Source organism: Oncorhynchus gorbuscha, linkage group LG21 (assembly GCF_021184085.1).
Source record: "Oncorhynchus gorbuscha isolate QuinsamMale2020 ecotype Even-year linkage group LG21, OgorEven_v1.0, whole genome shotgun sequence".
In the NCBI taxonomy this organism is placed as follows: Eukaryota; Metazoa; Chordata; class Actinopteri; order Salmoniformes; family Salmonidae; genus Oncorhynchus; species Oncorhynchus gorbuscha.
Genome location: NC_060193.1, coordinates 51,600,081 through 51,618,693, shown reverse-complemented (window position 1 = coordinate 51,618,693; position 18,613 = coordinate 51,600,081). Strand labels below are relative to the sequence as shown.

Genomic DNA, 18,613 nt, shown 5'->3' with positions numbered 1-18,613 from the left:
GTCTTCAGGAAGGCAGTGAGTTGCTGTGCAACAGCTGTTTCTCAAATTTTTGAGAGGAATGGAAGATTCGATATATGCCGATAGTTTTTTATATTTTCTGGGTCAAGGTTTGGCTTTTTCAAGAGAGGCTTTATTACTGCCACTTTTAGTGAGTTTGGTACACATTCGGGGAATAGAGAGCCGTTTATTATGTTCAACATAGGAGGGCCAAGCACAGGAAGCAGCTCTTTCAGTAGTTAAGTTGGAATAGGATCCAGTATGCAGCTTGAAGGTTTAGAGGCCATGATTATTTTCATAATTTTGTCAAGAGATAAAGTACTAAAAAACTTGAGTGTCTCTCTTGATCCTAGGTCCTGGCAGAGTTGTGCAGACTCAGGACAACTGAGCTTTTGAGGAATACGCAGATTTAAATTAGCTTTCTAATGATCATGATCTTTTCCTCAAAGAAGTTCATGAATTTATTACTGCTGAAGTGAAAGCCATCCTCTCTTGGGGAATGCTGCTTTGCAACAGCATCAAAAAGACATTTCGGATTGTTCTTATTTTCCTCAATTAAGTTGGAAAAATAGGATGATCGAGCAGCAGTGAGGGATCTTCGATACTGCACGGTACTGTCTTTCCAAGCTAGTCGGAGGACTTCCAGTTTGGTGTGGTGCCATTTCCGTTTCAATTTTCTGGAAGCTTGCTTCAGAGCTCTGGTATTTTCTGTATACCAGGGAGCTAGTTTCTTATGACAGATTTTTTTGTTTTTAGGGGTGCAACTGCATCTAGGGTATTGCACAAGTTTAAATCGAGTTCCTCGGTTAGGTGGTTAACTGATTTTTGTTCTCTGACATCCTTGGGTAGGCAAAGGGAGTCTGGAAGGGCATCAAGGAATCTTTGGGTTGTCTGAGAATTTATAGCACAACTTTTGATGCTCCTTGGTTGGGGTCTGAGCAGATTATTTGTTGCGATTGCAAATGTAATAAAATGGTGGTCCGATAGTCCAGGATTATGAGGAAAACTTTAAGATCCACAACATTTATTCCATGGGACAAAACTAGGTCCAGAGTATGACTGTGGCAGTGATTAGGTCCAGAGGCATGTTGGACAAAACCCACTGAGTCGATGATGGCTCTGCATCTCAAGGTTGCTGCTTACAGCCCTGTGTTCACTAGTTGTAAATCTGGGATGGGGCACGTCTTCTTAATGACGATAGATCCATGTGCTTTATGTCATGTGACATCACATCAAGCTGTGTTTCGCTCCCTTTGGCCAGGCTCCAGCACACAAAAAAGTAATCATCTCATTATAACACGTCACTTATAAGCAGTAGTCATTTCTAAATGGCTCCTCCCCGCTTGTCTTCCCGGAATATTCACTTATACAGCTTTTAAATCAATATGTTTGGGTGTCTTCTTGACTTCTGTGATGCAACGCTTTCAGACTTCCAGTCTCTCTACGTAACTCACTGTGTAAAGTCTGTACAGTATCGCTCTGGTGTTGGAGGTAGAGAGTTCACACAACTGCAGTGAGCCAAGCATGGCAAGAGGGGAAGTGTTTGAGTACTGGCTGTTGCTATCCAATATGGAGATGGGAAGTTGACATCGACATATATTAACAGAGATCATAGTGCATATCGATGTACCTTGTTAGGAATGTTAGCAAATACATGGCTTATGGCTCCACTTTCCATTCAATTGGAACACTGGAGTTCTCTATCTGAGTGTGCAGGTGGAGAGCATCAGTAGCTATCTTAATTTGACGGGTTGAAAGACAATAAAGGGTGTAGATCTGAAAGGGTGATATCCGACATAGACTCCTGGCAACTCTCAACCTGATTCTCTTCCAATTCTGAGAAGGGATCTCATTCCTGTCAAGCCAGGACAAGAGAAGCACTTAACTTGACATTTAGAAAGGCTCGGAGATTTTCTCTAGAGGCCAGGGGAAAAAGAAAAGAAGAGGATGTTATCGCAGACATGTGTTTAAATGCCAAATGGGCTGGTAGCTCTGTGACCACGGAGATAGCAAAAACCTGTCCTCTGGCCTATTTGGAGTTCACATATTAAGCTTTCTCTACACATTCTCTTGTTTTTATCAAACATTATCTTCCAAGGCTTAGTGCTTAGCGAAAGGTCATCATCACAGAACAATCTTCTTATATAGCATATTAATGCTGCTTCGGCCCTTTCAGATACTACTGCAATACAAATGGATTTGAAACTGTCCACACATTCGGGCCGGATGAGATTTCACTGATCTTCATGACTCACAATCGCAAACATAATAACATATATATATATAGCTGAACAAGGTTAATATACTGCTCTGTCCCAAATGGGACCCCATGTGCACTACATAGGGAGATAGGATGCCATTTGGAACGTATCCTACATCTACTTCAGGTGTCCTTTTGAAGCACTGCTCTTGAAAAATAGAGCACTAGCTGCATCATTCTTTTCATCATTCCAACTGCTGCTTGTTGAAAGAAGCCTTACAATGTTATTTAAAATGGTGTTCCTTTATGTTGATATACAGTACCAGTCAAAAGTTTGGACACACCTACTCATTCAAGGGTTTTTCTTTATTTTTACTATTTTCTACATTGTAGAATAATAGTGAAGACATCACAACTATGAACACATATGGAACCATGTAGTAACCAAATAAGTGTTAAACAAATTCAAATATATGTATTATTTGACATTTTTCAAAGTAGCCCCGCTTTGCCTTGATGACTGCTTTGCACACTCTTGGCATTCTCTCAACCAGCTTCACCTGGAATGTTTTTCCAACAGTCTTGAAGGAGTTTCTACATATGCTGAGCACTTGTTAGCTACTTTTCCTTCACTCTGCGGTCCAACTCATCACAAATCATCTCGATTGGGTTGAGGTCAGGTGATTGTGGAGGCCAGGTCATCTGATGCAGCACTCCATCACTCTCCTTCTTGGTCAAACAGCCCTTACACAGCCTGGAGGTGTGTTGGGTCATTGTCCTTTTGAAAAACAAATGATAGCCCCACTAAGCGCAAACCAGATGGGATGGTGTATCGCTGCAGAATGCTGTGGTAGCCATGCTGGTTAAGTGTGCCTTGAATTATAAATTGATCACTGACAGTGTCACCAGCAAAGCACCCACATAATCACAGCTCCTCCTCCATGCTTCATGGTGGGAACCACACATGCAGAGATCATCTGTCCGCCTACTCTGTGTCTCAGAAACACATGCAGAGATCATCTGTTCGCCTACTCTGTGTCTCAGAAACACATGCAGAGATCATCTGTTCGCCTACTCTGTGTCTCAGAAACACATGCAGAGATCATCTGTTCGCCTACTCTGTGTCTCAGAAACACATGCAGAGATCATCTGTTCGCCTACTCTGTGTCTCAGAAACACATGCAGAGATCATCTGTTCGCCTACTCTGTGTCTCAGAAACACATGCGGAGATCATCTGTTCGCCTACTCTGTGTCTCAGAAACACATGCGGTTGGAACCAAAAATCAAACATTTGGACCCACCAAAGGACAGATTTCTACCGGTCTAATGTACATTGCTTTTATGTCTTGGCCCAGGCAAGTCTCTTCTTCTTATTGGTGTCCTTTAGTAGTGGTCTCTTTGCAGCAATTTGACCATGAAGGCTTGATTCACACAGTCTCCTCTGAACAGTTGATGTTGAGATGTGTCTGTTACTTTAACTTTGTGAAGCATTTATTTGGGCTGCAATTTCTGAGGCTGGTAACTCTAATGAACTTATCCTCTGCAGCAGAGGTAACTCTGGGTCTTCCTTTCCTGTGGACATCCTCATGAGAGCTAGTTTCATCATAGTGCTTGATGGTTTTTGTTACTGCACTTGAAGAAACTTTCAAAGTTCATTACATTTCCTGATTGACTGGCCTTCATGTCTTAAAGTAATGATGGACTGTTGTTTCTCTCTGCTTATTTGAGCTGTGTGTTATTTCCATGTGTGTTATTTCATAGTTTGATGTCTTTGCTATTATTCTACAATGTAGAAAATTGTAAAATAAAGAAAAACCCTGGAATGGGTAGGTGTGTCCAAATGTTTGACTGGTACTGTAATTGGCTTCATTAATAATTTAAAGGTCAACAAATGTTTGTTTTGATGTTTTGTTTCTGCTAACCAACAATATATTCTATTAAGGGGTGTTGAGGACACAATGTCACGGATTCCACCGGTACTGCTGCTCATTCCGTGTACCAGTTCCGGAGGTCTACGTCACCGGCCTTCTAGGTGTCGCTGAACTGTCCCATTACGCACACCTGATTCCAATTCCCCTGATTAGTAATTGTATATATGTGCCCTCTGTTCACCACTGTCTTGTGGGTTATTGTTCCCATGTCCATTTGCCTTATGAGTACCTGTGCTTTGTTGCTTCGGCTTTCGTGCTGCGTGTATTGTGTACTCGTTATTACGGACCTCGTCCCGTGTAGTGTATTGCGGGTCTCGTCCCCTGTATTTATTAGAGGTTTTACCTCGCTCTTTGGTTTGGGTTACATCCCTGTGTTTTTGTATACATGTTTGCTTTGGGCTTCGTCCCCATACATTTTCGTGGCATGTTGTATATTTTGGTGGAGTATTAAACCCCCCTATTACAAATTCCTGCGCCTGTCTCCAATCATTTATACAACGTGACACACAACATTCTCTATTTTCTATTTCTGTCAGCTCTCACCATTCTGCATCCCAAATGGCACCATGTTTCCTAAAAGTGCCCTACATTTAACCAGAGCGCTATGGACCCTGCTCAAAGGTAATGCACTATATGGGTAATAGGGTGCTTTTTGGGACGCATACCATGTCACTGTGGAACATGTCACTCAGGGAATGTACTATAAAAGATTCCCTGTTGGCTGCCTTATGGAATGTGGCAAGATGAGATTCACTATATTTACGGCCAGAGGGAGATGACTAATCCATTAGTATATTTTTCTTACCATTTCTCCTCTGCTCACTGAATATTTTGAGGCTTTGATGTACAGTTGTCCAATGCACTTACCTAAGCAGCCCGGGCATATCAAGCTTTCACAGATTTCCCAGTGCAATTCTCCTAGTTTTGTGCAATGTGACTGCATTCTAATATTAAGATATCCGTTTGAAGCCTCCTTGCTCCTCCTCTGGGGAAGGTGTTTTCAGTAGATAATGACTTTCTGTGATTCAGACTGGATCCACAGGCTGTTCACCTTGTTTTCTTCCCCAAGTTGCTTGTTAAAGTCCTGAATACCAACACATATTACTGCATGAATTCCACCATGATTCATTGACATTATTTCACATACTGCCTTGGGAAAAACAACAGCAATAACAGCTGTATTAACAGAAAATAATTTCAGACAAATACACATTTTGTTTTTATATATACTGTAGTTGGGATATGACTTTAACAACATATAAATACATATTTTGAGATTATATTGAGATTTGAAGCACTAAGGAATGATTGAATGTCGGCCCTGGTCTTTAGTGGTGGAGTAATACATAGGCTGGTGAGGGCTAGTCTGGTGCCAGGGTCTGTGTGGAACAGCTCCCACTTCCTCCTTGACTCAGGTGGTACACTGGGTTAACTCAGCACCCACGCACGCACCCATGCACACACGCACGCACGCACGCGCGAACACACACACACACACACACACACACAGATCAAGGTATTTAGCCCTACCATTACCAAGAAAGGCCAGTGAGTCTAGTCTCTATCCTATTCTGCAGCCCATGAATGTCCTTCCCTATAGATGGGTTAGCTGATTGTTAGCTGATTGCTAGCCAGCATGACAAGAAACTGCCATGCAGGGAATCGTAAGTGACTCATTTCAGATGGTTTCGTCTTGTTCTTCATAACATGTCTTGTTTTGACTTGTTTTGACTGATTTCATGTCAATTCTATGGCAAAAATGTGTTAGCTAGCGAACCAACAACTGGAACGAAGTATTTAAGAGAAAGTGCGCATTGGGAAAATGTATTTGTTTTCAATAAACATTGGAGACGAAATATAGTTTACATGTTGTCAACAATCTAAGCCTGTCTGTTTTTCCCCATAGTTAGTTGCACATGTGTCGGTTTTGTTGCTAAACAACCAACCCGTCTATGCATCCTTCCTATTTACCAGACCTGGGTTCAAATACTATTTGAAATAATTTGAAAGACCAAAACTGCAAACCCAGCCATTTGGCACTCCAGACAGACTCAAATGCTTATATTTGAAAGATGTTTTAAAGTATTTGAACCCAGCTCTGCTATACACATCTATCGGAATCCTATGCTAATCCAAAATACTTTTATGTATACCCAATTCACCCATTACTGAGTCTTCTATGGTTTGACTTGAGACCTTCTTTTCAGTGCATCCATTACACAACTATCAAATCAAATCAAATCCAATTTTTATTTGTCACATACACATGGTTAGCAGATGTTAATGCGAGTGTAGCGAAATGCTTGTGCTTCTAGTTCCGACAATGCAGTGATAACCAACAAGTAATCTAACTAACAATTCCAAAACTACTGTCTTATACACAGTGTAAGGGGATAAGGAACATGTACATAAGGATATATGAATGAGTGATGGTACAGAGCAGCATACAGTAGATGGTATCGAGTACAGTATATACATATGAGATGAGTGTGTAGACAAAGTAAACAAAGTAAACAAAGTGGCATAGTTAAAGTGACTATAGCACGATTTCTAATGAACACTGACATATCTTTTAAAGAATTCTATCAGGGCCAAGGAAAAAGGACACCTGAGAATTCACTCTCACAGCTTCACCCTTTTGACCCACTTTAAATGGATCCTTTGAATTGTGACATATACAGTAATATACAGTACATGGCTGAAATTCTAAAGAATATGATTAAAATCACTTGTATGTGGTTGAGTTTTTTCACACTTTATTTTTTCACACTGTTTTTATTTTCTTCTTAAAATCTTTCATCTCCTTCAATTATGTCCATAACTCAATCAATGTAACAGCACCTCACAGTCAAGGAATTACTACAATGGCCCTTGCTGGAATGGATCATTTCCCCTCTGCCTGGAGAATGCCTGCAGAGAGGAGACTGCCTGCAGGGAGGAGACTGCCTGCAGAGAGGAGACTGCCTGCAGAGAGGAGACTGCCTGCAGAGGGAAGACTGCCTGCAGGGAGGAGACTGCCTGCAGAGAGGAGACTGCCTGCAGAGAGGAGACTGTCTGCAGAGAGGAGACTGTCTGCAGAGAGGAGACTGCCTGCAGAGAGGAGACTGCCTGCAGAGAGGAGACTACCTGCAGAGAGGAGACTGTCTGCAGAGAGGAGACTGCCTGCAGAGAGGAGACTGCCTGCAGAGAGGAGACTACCTGCAGAGAGGAGACTGCCTGCAGAGAGGAGACTGCCGTAAGAGAGGAGACTACCTGCAGAGAGGAGACTGTCTGCAGAGAGGAGACTGCCTGCAGAGAGGAGACTTCCTGCAGAGAGGAGACTACCTGCAGAGAGGAGACTGCCTGCAGAGAGGAGACTGCCTGCAGAGAGGAGACTGCCTGCAGAGAGGAGACTGTCTGCAGAGAGGAGACAGCCGTAAGAGAGGAGACTGCCGTAAGAGAGGAGACTGTCTGCAGAGAGGAAACTGTCTGTCTGCAGAGAGGAGACTGCCTGCAGAGAGGAGACTGTCTGCAGAGAGGAGACTGCCTGCAGAGAGGAGACTGTCTGCAGAGAGGAGACTGCCTGCAGAGAGGAGACTGCCTGCAGAGAGGAGACTTCCTGCAGAGAGGAGACTGTCTGCAGAGAGGAGACTACCTGCAGAGAGGAGACTGTCTGCAGCGAGGAGACTGTCTGCAGAGAGGAGACCCCAGCACTGGATCACTCCTGTGAAATCAACAGCAGGAGACAGAGGGAGGTAAAACACCGTTGGAAACACTTGATGACACATCTAAGCTCTTTATCTCACACATCAGCACTTGTAATTATCATATTTTGAGGTAAAAAAAACATGGATGCATTAATTCACAGGAAGGATTCTGATGCTTGTGCGTCCATGGATTGCACCATATAGTATGTCAAAGCTGCCAGTACATGTGTTTCAACTAGTTTCATTCTAGCTTTAAGTAGACAGGTAGGACAGTATTTACTTGTGGGCCTTTTCACATGTGATGTTTCCTCTGCAGAGAGGTAGAGAGGCCTTACCCTGGGATGTTGCAGTGGTGAGTACTTCCTCCCCCAGCACTGGCCCGATGGCAAAGCGCTGGTAGGCTGAGGTGACAGACTCCTGTCGGAATCCAACAGTCCTCCTCCAACGCCCCAATTTCCTTCCAAATATTTCCTGTTTGGACAGGAAAGTGGGTAATGGCCCTCCTGGCACACAGAGCAATCATAGCTGCCATGGTAACCTTGGTGGGCAGAGCATGAGCGAGAATGCTTTTATACAGGCCCAAGAGGAAGACATGGGAGCTTTACCATTGTGTAGTTGGACCATGGGGGACAGTGGGGGACAGTGGGGGGCGGAAGCTTGGCACTGGAGCTCCACAGAGCAGTGGGCCTCTACAGAAGCAAGGGCTTCTATCTAACACACACACACACACACACACACACACACACACACACACACACACACACACACACACACACACACACACACACACACACACACACACACACACACACACACACACACACACACACACACACACACACACACACACACACACACACACACACACACACACACACACACACACACACACACAGTCAGTCATATGCAGTCAAGGCGAATGGCACAGTGTGTGATTCATGCACCTATGGAGTTAGATGTCACTTCCTGTCCAGAAAGTGTATGGATTTGGAGGGCCATCTCAGCTCTCCAATGAGGATTTCTCTTGGACCTCTTCAACCAGAACTACTCAGAACTATTGAAACTGAGAGGACATGCTATGTACCCCTTCAATGTGATCCAGTTCTAGGACAGAAATACAACACGTACACATGAACGCAAACAGTCACATGATCTGTCCTCACATCTCAGGACTCCAGGGAATGTTTAAAAAAAAGCTACGTATAAAAAAATATCTAATTTCCTGTAGTCACCTGTGCCCGTCAGGGCTGTATATCAGCGGTGAGGTGCTGAGTCCGCACTCTGAGGGGTTGTTCCTCATACCGCTGCCTGATTGTCTGAGTCTCAGGCCCTATAAACATCACAGCCACAGGATTACAAGACTCTTTACCACACCTCACTAACTGGGACTGGTGCCAAGGGGGTAGCCAGCTAGCACAGAACATTCCCGTCACGATTCTGAGAACCAACATTTGTTGGCCGGGACGGCTGATGTTGATGTTTACAGTCACCAGGGCTGGAATTTTTTATTCTGTTCCTGATTAGACTGGATTCAATTGAATAATAAGACCCCAACCTTATTGAGTAATGTACATGTAGCTCAATCTTATGGCTGTAATCAATGGTTGTAGCATTGGGAATGGCTCCAACTACCAAACATCTTTTCAAAGGTGTCCTTGTGACCATCAAACAGTTTGGCAAAGTGGGATCATGTTCAACCAACGAGGAGAGGAAAATGGCGAGAACTTATCTGTATAGTTTTTTTAAGGTGTTATGTTTGAACTTATTCAACTGCGTGTGGTCCCTTGACAGTGGAAAGCTTGAGGACACAGCTGTTGTCTTCATCCCTTTCCACAACACAACTTCTGCTGTATTATCCACAGTCTCTCACCACTGAAGCTCTAACACTCACAGCTTATGGCTTTGTTCTACTGGCTGCAGTGACACAAACCACAATGTCACATTTTCCGATGCTGATCAAAGCTGTGATTATGTTACCGCAGGACAGGACACGACAGGACAGGACACGACAGGACAGGACAGGACAGGACAGGGCAGGAGTCATGTGCTGGAGCAGTTACGGCAAAAAGACGATGGAATACTAAAGTGTTTCACCACATCTTTATAAAAGCCTTTGATGGTGGGGGTTTCAGGCAAATCTCAACAAAAGCATGAGATCTATATAAAAGCTTAAGAAACATGCATTTGTTAAAAAGCTTAGTGGAAGCACTTACAGTCTTTATAATACAGATTGAGAACAGCATGACAGTAGACTATATTCATGCACACTGTCCTGCAAGGCCATGCAGGTTATGGTGTAATTTTGGAAAAGGCAGTAATGTTGGAGGTGCATTGCAATGAAAATCCTCAGCAAATGATTACACACATGCACTTGCGCTCGCTCGCTCGCACACACACTCACACACACACACAAGGCTGCCGGCCCAGACGACATCCCTAGCCGGGTCCTCAGAGCATGTGCAGACCAGCTGGCTGGAGTGTTTACGGACATATTAAATGTCTCCCTATCCCAGTCTGCTGCCTCACTTGCTTCAAGATGTCAACCATTGTTCCTGTATCCAAGAAAGCAATGGTAACTGAACTAAATGACTATCGCCCCGTAGCACTCACTTCTGTCATCATGAAGTGCTTTGAGAGGCTAGTTAAGGATCATATTACCTCTACCTTAACTGACACCTTAGACCCGCGACCATCCAGAAGGTGAGGTCAGTACAGGTGCATCAAAGCTGGGACCGAGAGACTGAAAAACAGCTTCTACCTCAAGGCCATCAGACTGTTAAGTAGCCATCACAAGCTGGCTACCACCCGGTTACTCAACCCTGCACCTTAGAGGCTGCTGCCCTATGTACATAGATATGGAATCACCAGTGACTTTAATAATGGAACACTAGTCACGTTAATAATGTTTACCTGCTGCTTTACTCATTTAATATGTATATACTGTATTCTATTCTACTGTATTCTAGTCAATGCCACGCAACATTACTCATCCTAATATTTATATATTTCTTAACTCCATTATTTTACTTTAGATTTGTGTATATTGTTGTGAATTGTTAGATATTACTGCACTGTTGGAGCTAGGAACACAAGCAATTTGCTACACCCACAATAACACCTGCTAAATATGTGTTTGTGACCAATAACATTTGATTTGATTTGATTTGACACACATACACACACTAATGTACTGGTTACAAAGGTGCTTTGCTTTCCTATAATCTAGGTACTATCTGTCGCTATTGGACCTGTCCAAGGTTCTGAAACGTTATAGCCTAGTATAGACCGTTCAGGTCAGCACAGGGCTCACTTTAAAACCAAGAAGACATACGACATTTGTATAAAAGTAATGCAGCTACTATTGGAAATTTGATGAACCAGAAGTTTGACATCAGAAACTCCTTTGCAAGCTGCCCGCGAAGGAATTTGATTTCCATTAATGGGGATGGCCGGTGTAGGTCTGTAGGCATAATCAAGTATCCCCTGTTTGGATTGGCTTAAAAAGTCATGTTTTACTGCGAACATTGGTATGGTGGCCAATGAGTATTTCACGTAGGCTATGTTCATGGATTGGTTGATTTTGCAGCAAGTGATAATAAATAATTGGTTCATATGCAGAGGGTTCTCTATCCTCCGCTTTCAATTTATTGCCCTGCACACAGAAGAACAATTGTTGTTGAGATGCTGACTTGAAGAGCCGGCCTTAAGCGACACACAATTATTATTTAAAAACATTGTCGCGGTGACGCAAAGGTTTCAAATGAACAGTGGACTGGTTAGGCTATAGAGAAATGCATGGGTAGTGCGTGTGCGCCTGGTGGTCATGCTACTAATGACAGCGTGATGCATTTATGCGATCTTGCAGTCGCCGCCTCCGGACAGAGCCGTTGTCGAAGAAGATGCTGAATCAGCTGCGCGCTCGTGAGATAGACTACCCCGGATAGGCTATGTCTCCTTTTCCAATTTCACAAATGTCTCCCTTGCTTCTGACAATAGAAGACGATACATTGGCACAGCGTTGGGAACAGTTTATTATTACATTTTGCTGCTGGAAATAAATAAGCTGCCTGTCTAGAGAGATGTGCATCGCTCCAAAGGAGACATCAAGTTTGACAACTGTAACCATCTAGGCTACGATGAAGCAGAGTGCACGAGGAGTTAGAGCATTTGGTTTGGCTGGAGACTTTGTGTTACCGCTTTTATCAATGACATGACTATTTCACCACGCACAATGGAGGATAAATACAACAAACTCATTTTGATTCCGATACTGGCCGTGGTCTTCTTGATGATAGGCTATCAGTACATTTGTTCAGCCGGCAGTAACTCTTGTCGCTTTCTAACTGGGGACAAGTTGAGTGGAATGTTCCGCCAATATCACTCGGGGGACGACATTTACGCGTACCAAGATGGGCTGGACGAGGAGGGTTCCTCAAAAATGAAGTCTAAATTCAATTTTACTGACCGAGACCTTGAGCGACACGTGAATTTCAACATCAGAGGAGATGACGTTATAGTGTTCCTCCACATCCAGAAAACCGGTGGGACTACTTTCGGACGACACCTTGTCCGAAACATTCACCTCGAACAGCCCTGTGATTGTATGCCCGGACAGAAGAAATGTACCTGTCACCGCCCGGGCAAAGCGGAGTCCTGGCTTTTCTCCAGGTTCTCTACTGGCTGGAGTTGTGGTCTCCATGCGGACTGGACCGAGCTCACTAACTGCGTGCCTGCAGTGATGAACAGGAAAGACAAGAAGGATGCTCAGAGGAACGGACGGTAATTGGGTCTCAATTTGATTCTTGCTCCTGTACCTAATCAGTAGACCCTAAACTGTTTGTGGCCAGGAGAAACAGTGTGAGGTGCAAGTGTACATTGACAGAATTCAATTCAGTGATCAGATAGGTTTGAAAGAATAATGTAGCCTATACTACATATCCATAACAGGAACGATACCATGCAACGGGTGGAAAACCCTGACTCTCAGGGGCTGCAGTGGGCAGGCTTTTGTTCCAACTCAGCATGAACACTGATTCAAATCGTTATGGTTTGTATGAAAATACTATGATTAGCCTCTCTTTTGAATAGAGCTAAAAGCTTGATTCAAAGCATAGAAGGCAAGGAGGTTGACGAAAGATGTGAAAAATGTCCCCCTTTGCACTCATGTTCCCGTTGAAAATGAACTTGCACTTTTCTGAAGGCTTTAACAGGCAATAGTTATCCTCACAGAGGGCTACTTACTGTACATGACGCCTTTATACATGGCCATAAACACATTACAAACACCTTATAAACTGCATCTATGTCAGGGTTATTCCATTCTGGGGTAGAAAGGCTGAAACACTTCTAGTTAAAACATTTTGTTTTTTAAACTTGTTCCCTTTTTTACTTTTTTGAGTTCTGCTTGACATTACAATCATTTCATCTTCTTGTATTTTGGTTGGTGCATTTGTCCTCGTGTTGGTCCTGATCCCATACTTCTTACAGTAGATTTAGGATGTACTGTAACCATGGGGATAATACAAGTAGAGTACTGTCGATCATCCCCATGGTTTTTATTGGTATCAAGAGTTCAAAGATAATCAATGATTATGAGGGTGTTTATAACAGACCATATAGACGGAGATAGTAAGACCTGAAACAGTCGATCTGGTACAACGCAGGTAAGTATTCCAGAAATATGATCTGCTTGTATAGGAAGAATAAGCATGGAAATGAAACGGATCAAACGGTCAGACCAGAACCGTGGTTTGTTAAAGTTCCAATGCAGTCATTTTAATCTCAATATCAACTCATTACTGGGTAGCAATGAATTACCTTCATTTGAGAGAAAAAATATAAATGGTAAAATATAAACAAAAATAGCTTGTCAGCAAAGGGCAATTTCTCAACAACGATATTTGCTAAGACTTGTCTGGGCGTCATCTGATTGGGGAGGGGGAAACTGAAAACAAGCTGTTATTGGCAGAGAGGTTTGGAACTTTATTTCTTATTGGTCTAGGCAAGCCAGGCAAGCCAAAAAATTCCATCCCACCAAAACAGACTGAAATTTTAGGCGGCCTTTCAAACAGCTCTTACTATAAAGGGCACTATCATCATTTTCACAATTTTACAGTATTATTCCAAACTCATAGTGGGGAAATATATAAAACACATGAAAAACTTGTTTTAACTGCACTGGGCCTTGACATTGTAAATTGAGAGGTTGTCACTCTGAGAGTCTCCGTGCCTATAGGCTAGTATGGAGCATCTATGTGGACATGTTGGTCTTTAGTGGAGCCAAAGCTGCCATCTGTCTATTGTTGCCCTCGGGTCAACTCACAGACACCCCATCATCTGGTCTCCCCTGGTCGAGGCTGTGTCAGGGCTGGTGCCAGAGCTCTGACAGCGTTGGCATTTCCAGGCAGTCCCCATGCAACTCCAGAGCATGGGACGCTTCAGTCAGGCTAACGCATGAAAGGTCACATCCATCCTAGCAGATCCTGTCACATCAGACTACTTTCATTGGAATGCCCACCGTGGGTGAATGTGGATGTATCTCCAGTTCCTAACCAACATGATCAGGATTAGGCTCTGCACTAATGCTAAAATCCCTCCCTCCCTCCCACCCTCCCTCCCTTCTTGACTTCCGTCCTACTTTCCACATAATTTACCTTCACTTGACCAACCCCATCAGTGAGTCATGTGAGGTTACTGCCAATTACTAGTAAGAGCACCGTGCCACAGAGTCCAGCATGGTGTGCTCCTCACAGCAGCAACACACTGCTCCAACATTAGAACCTGCCTCATTTGTCACTTCTGCTCTTGCACGGTCAGCTGCAATGGTAGGAAAGAGAGAGAGAGAGAGAGAGAGAGAGAGAGAGAGAGAGAGAGAGAGAGAGAGAGAGAGAGAGAGAGAGAGAGAGAGAGAGAGGGAGAGAGAGAGAGAGAGAGAGAGAGAGAGAGAGAGAGAGAGAGAGAGAGAGAGAGAGAGAGAGAGAGAGAGAGAGAGAGAGAGAGAGAGAGAGGAGGCAAACCTCACTGTCTCACCCAAGTAGAAAGATAACATAATTACCTGTTCTGGGGTCAATTCCATCTCAGAACAATCAAATTCGAATGGCATTGAATCACCGGCTATGAACTGGAAAACTGACCATTATCTTTGACAGTTTTTTTTTTCTTCAATTCATTGAAAATGAAAGTCAAACACTGAGGTTGACAGACACGGCTTTTACTCAGACCCTGTGAACATTGGCTAATGTGTTTCTTCCACAAAGAGACACCACTACTAGAATAGACAAATATATTATTAACATTTTGCTTTGTTTTATAGGAGGAGAGATAAAACAAACACCCAGGACCCACAGCAGTCTAGTAGTCTAATAATATGGGTTTTGTGCACAAAATCCAGTACACTGATGATTCAGCGTTGTCTTCCTCCTCCATGTTTCACTGGCACTGGGACCCAAAGCAGACCATGAGAAAATGAGAAAAAACCCATCTGGTGGCAAATTTCTGACATTAATCTTGTCCTGCACTTAAGTCAATTTGTCATCCGTTAAATCCCTCAGCTCAAGATTCCCATCTGAAGAGAAGGCTGTTTTATGTAAGCTCCTCTCCCAGTTAGTTCAGAGGGTAGATCAAATTTCTAACTGTATTTACAGTGAATTTCACATGACTGTCACAACCCATTTCACACACACATATAACAAGGAAGTCACATCAGATAGGACGAAAATGAATAAGAACATGTCAATAAAATGAAATAAAACGGATAATATATGATCAGAAGGTGATTATCAGCGGAGGTGTAGCTCAGGTGTATTCATGTACAGCAGATGTCTCACACTCCGAGGTGTGTGTGTGTGTTCCAGACACTCTGTGTATATCAACCACACGCACGCACGCACACAAGCACGCACACACACACATGCACACAGAGCTCGGAGCATGCTCTTCACACATCATTAGACACAGCATCCCGGTTCTGACACTCATTTACCCTTTTCTTTTCACAGAAGGCAGGAGAGAGAGAGAGGTATGACTTCCGACCTTAAATTAGCCAAGTTGGTATAAGGTAATTCTGTCATTAGTGTGTTCCCTCGGTGTAATTTCTATAGACCTGGAATTAACTGGACCAGGGCTTCCTAAACTCAGTCCTGGGGTGTACGTTTGGGGTTTTGCTCTAGCACGACACAGCTGATTCAAATAGTCAAAGCTTGATGAAGAGGGTTATTTGAATCAGCTGTGTAGTGCTGGAGCAAAAACCAAAACCTGCACCCAGGGGGGGCCCCAGGACCGAGTTTGGGAAACCCTGAACTAGACCAAAGGTCCATTCAGTTATTATTTCCCATAGAAGTTGGTCAATTGATCATATGCCTTAATAAAGTCTTGTGTCAGCAACACCTTCTCCCAGCAATTGCCTGGGAAGTCCCTAATCAGAACGTAACATGTTCCATTGTAACGTAATATCGTGTATTCTGCAGAGGCATTCAGAGGATAGTAGTAATCTCCACACTCCTTTATGGGAGATTAGAGATTACATTGTTTTATCATCTGGGGGCAGATAAAGGAGCAGATCCCGATTTATACACAAACTTGTCGCTCTTCACGTGCATGTATAGCACCTCACTAAAGCCCCGGATACAAGCCTCTTTCTACTTGTGCCTTTCCCTTCTCTTTTTCTGTCTTATCGAGAAGTGTTTTGAGAGCACAGGTTTCACGACAGAATCTGTGTGAGTGGTATTACAGTAACAGCTGTGTGTGTGGTGTGTGTGTGTGTGTGTGTGTTACAGTAACAGCTGTGTGTGTGTGTGTGTGTGTGTGTGTGTGTGTGTGTGTGTGTGTGTGTGTGTGTGTGTGTGTGTGTGTGTGTGTGTGTGTGTGTGTGTGTGTGTGTGTGTGTGTGTGTGTGTGTGTGTGTGTGTGTGTGTGTGTGTGTGTGTGTGTGTGTGTGAGGCGAATGCTGCATGTAGCTCACCCAAGACAACCCAGAGGATTGGAAGTAACTTATTTAGAAGCAAACAACTGCTAAGATTAACAAGATCAATTCATGACTAATACTTCAAAGCTACTGTAAATACAAACGCTCCAGGTTTGAGTATTAGAGTAGTAGCATGCCATTGGCTGTGTCAAAGAATTTCAAAATACTTTTGTTTGACTCTGAATTTCTCTAATATAAGGTCATTTGAAATAGAGACATAACTTGACTGTTTTCATGTCGCCATGCCAAGTTATTTTCTGAGAAACAATCAGGACATGCTCATGAGTGACATGTGATTGCATCATTACCTGTTTGGCCATCTGTGTCTGTAGGCCATTGCTGTGGTTCCATGTATTACTGTATGTAGTTCCATAAGCAGTACATGGTCTTTCTGATAACTGTGTTAAAGATAAAGGTGACATGCTAACTACAGTCCTGTCAGGCTGCTGTGCTCCTGACTTGTATAGTTTATCTTTAGGAAATGTCCAAATCTTTGCAACAAAAGCAGGTTTCTGTCAATTGAGAAATATGCGCTGCTCTGTGCTGGGGGGAAAGTGAAGGCTGAAATACAGTGTGGTCCAAGTAATTCACTGGAGAGTCCATTATTCTTTGGTGTCTCCCCCCCCCCGCCCCACCCACCGTCCCTCTCCCCAGCCCTCTCACCCTCGCCCTCGCCCTCCTTCTCTCACTCCCTCTCTCTCTCTCTCTCTCTCTCTCTCTCTCTCTCTCTCTCTCTCTCTCTCTCTCTCTCTCTCTCTCTCTCTCTCTCTCTCTCTCTCTCTCTCTTTCAACCCAAGATCTACCCAGTAAATCTCTCATTTTATTCCACTGTCTCTACACCAGTATCCCTAGGGCTTTCCTGTAGCTCCCGAAATAGCATCCCAGATATGAGACCATCAGAGAACCACAGTTAGCCCCCCTCTCTCTTTTTGTCTACTCAATCTGAAATGGATCTGTGCCGTATCGAGTAACATTCCTTCTCTGCCTATTCTCCCGTGGTCTTGTAATGGACTGCACGTTGTACTGTGTGTGTGTGTGTGTTGGCACGTGGGCGTGTGTGGGTATGTGCCTGTGTGTGTGTGTGTGCACGTGCGAGCACTGTAGGAAGGTATTCTATTATCACCTCATGTAATAACTGGCAGAGAACTCCAGTAGAGGAAGTGATCTGTTCAGTCACATCAACTAATTGCTCAATTAATATGCACGACTATTTAATCCAACAGCATCAGCCAAACAAGTGGTGTTAAGTAATCACGGCATCTCTAAAGGAAAAAAATGATTTCACACACAGCTGTTCATGCTTGGCTAGCGCGTAGCATCTTTCCCTGCTTTAAATGAGTGTTGCATCAGCATTCACTCTTCATCTGCGGAGAGAGACTATACACGCCGTCCAACAGGAGAGAGTGCAGAAGTGATCTGATTGGTCCCTAATACATGGTGACATGTATCTCTAATCCCTATATAGTGCACCACTTTTGACCAGGGCCCATAGTGCTCTGGTTAAAACTAGTGACCTTTAGGGAATAGGATGACATTTGGGACTCAGCCACTGAGAGAGATACAGTAGCAGTCCCATGCTGCCCAGTGTGAGCTCTGACGTTACTTGATGCTCTGTATCAAACGTTCTCAGTGAGGACTTAGTGAGCTCAGTTGTCATAATTGGGGCTAGTTTCATTTCTTTTTTACCTGACCATGATGATCTCTGAGCGCTAGTCATTACAAGTTAATTACCCTAACAACACCTTAATATCCTGGAACTGGCTTGAGCAGCAATCAGTCATTTAACAAAATCAATCACACACTAAGAGTGAATGGGTCTGTCCACTCCCACACTTG

At 43.6% G+C, this 18,613-nt stretch overlaps 1 protein-coding gene across 1 annotated transcript in view; it reads left to right on the top strand.

Annotated features, from left to right (window-relative positions):
• Positions 1-11,481: 11,481 nt before the first annotated feature.
• LOC124008734 (heparan-sulfate 6-O-sulfotransferase 3-B-like) overlaps positions 11,482-18,613 on the top strand; it is a 28,484-nt gene continuing 21,352 nt past the window's right edge. The window contains exon 1 of the mRNA XM_046320256.1: positions 11,482-12,594. Within this exon, the coding sequence (XP_046176212.1) occupies positions 12,026-12,594 (569 nt within the window). The 5' untranslated portion in view covers positions 11,482-12,025. The remainder of the gene's footprint in view (positions 12,595-18,613) is intronic.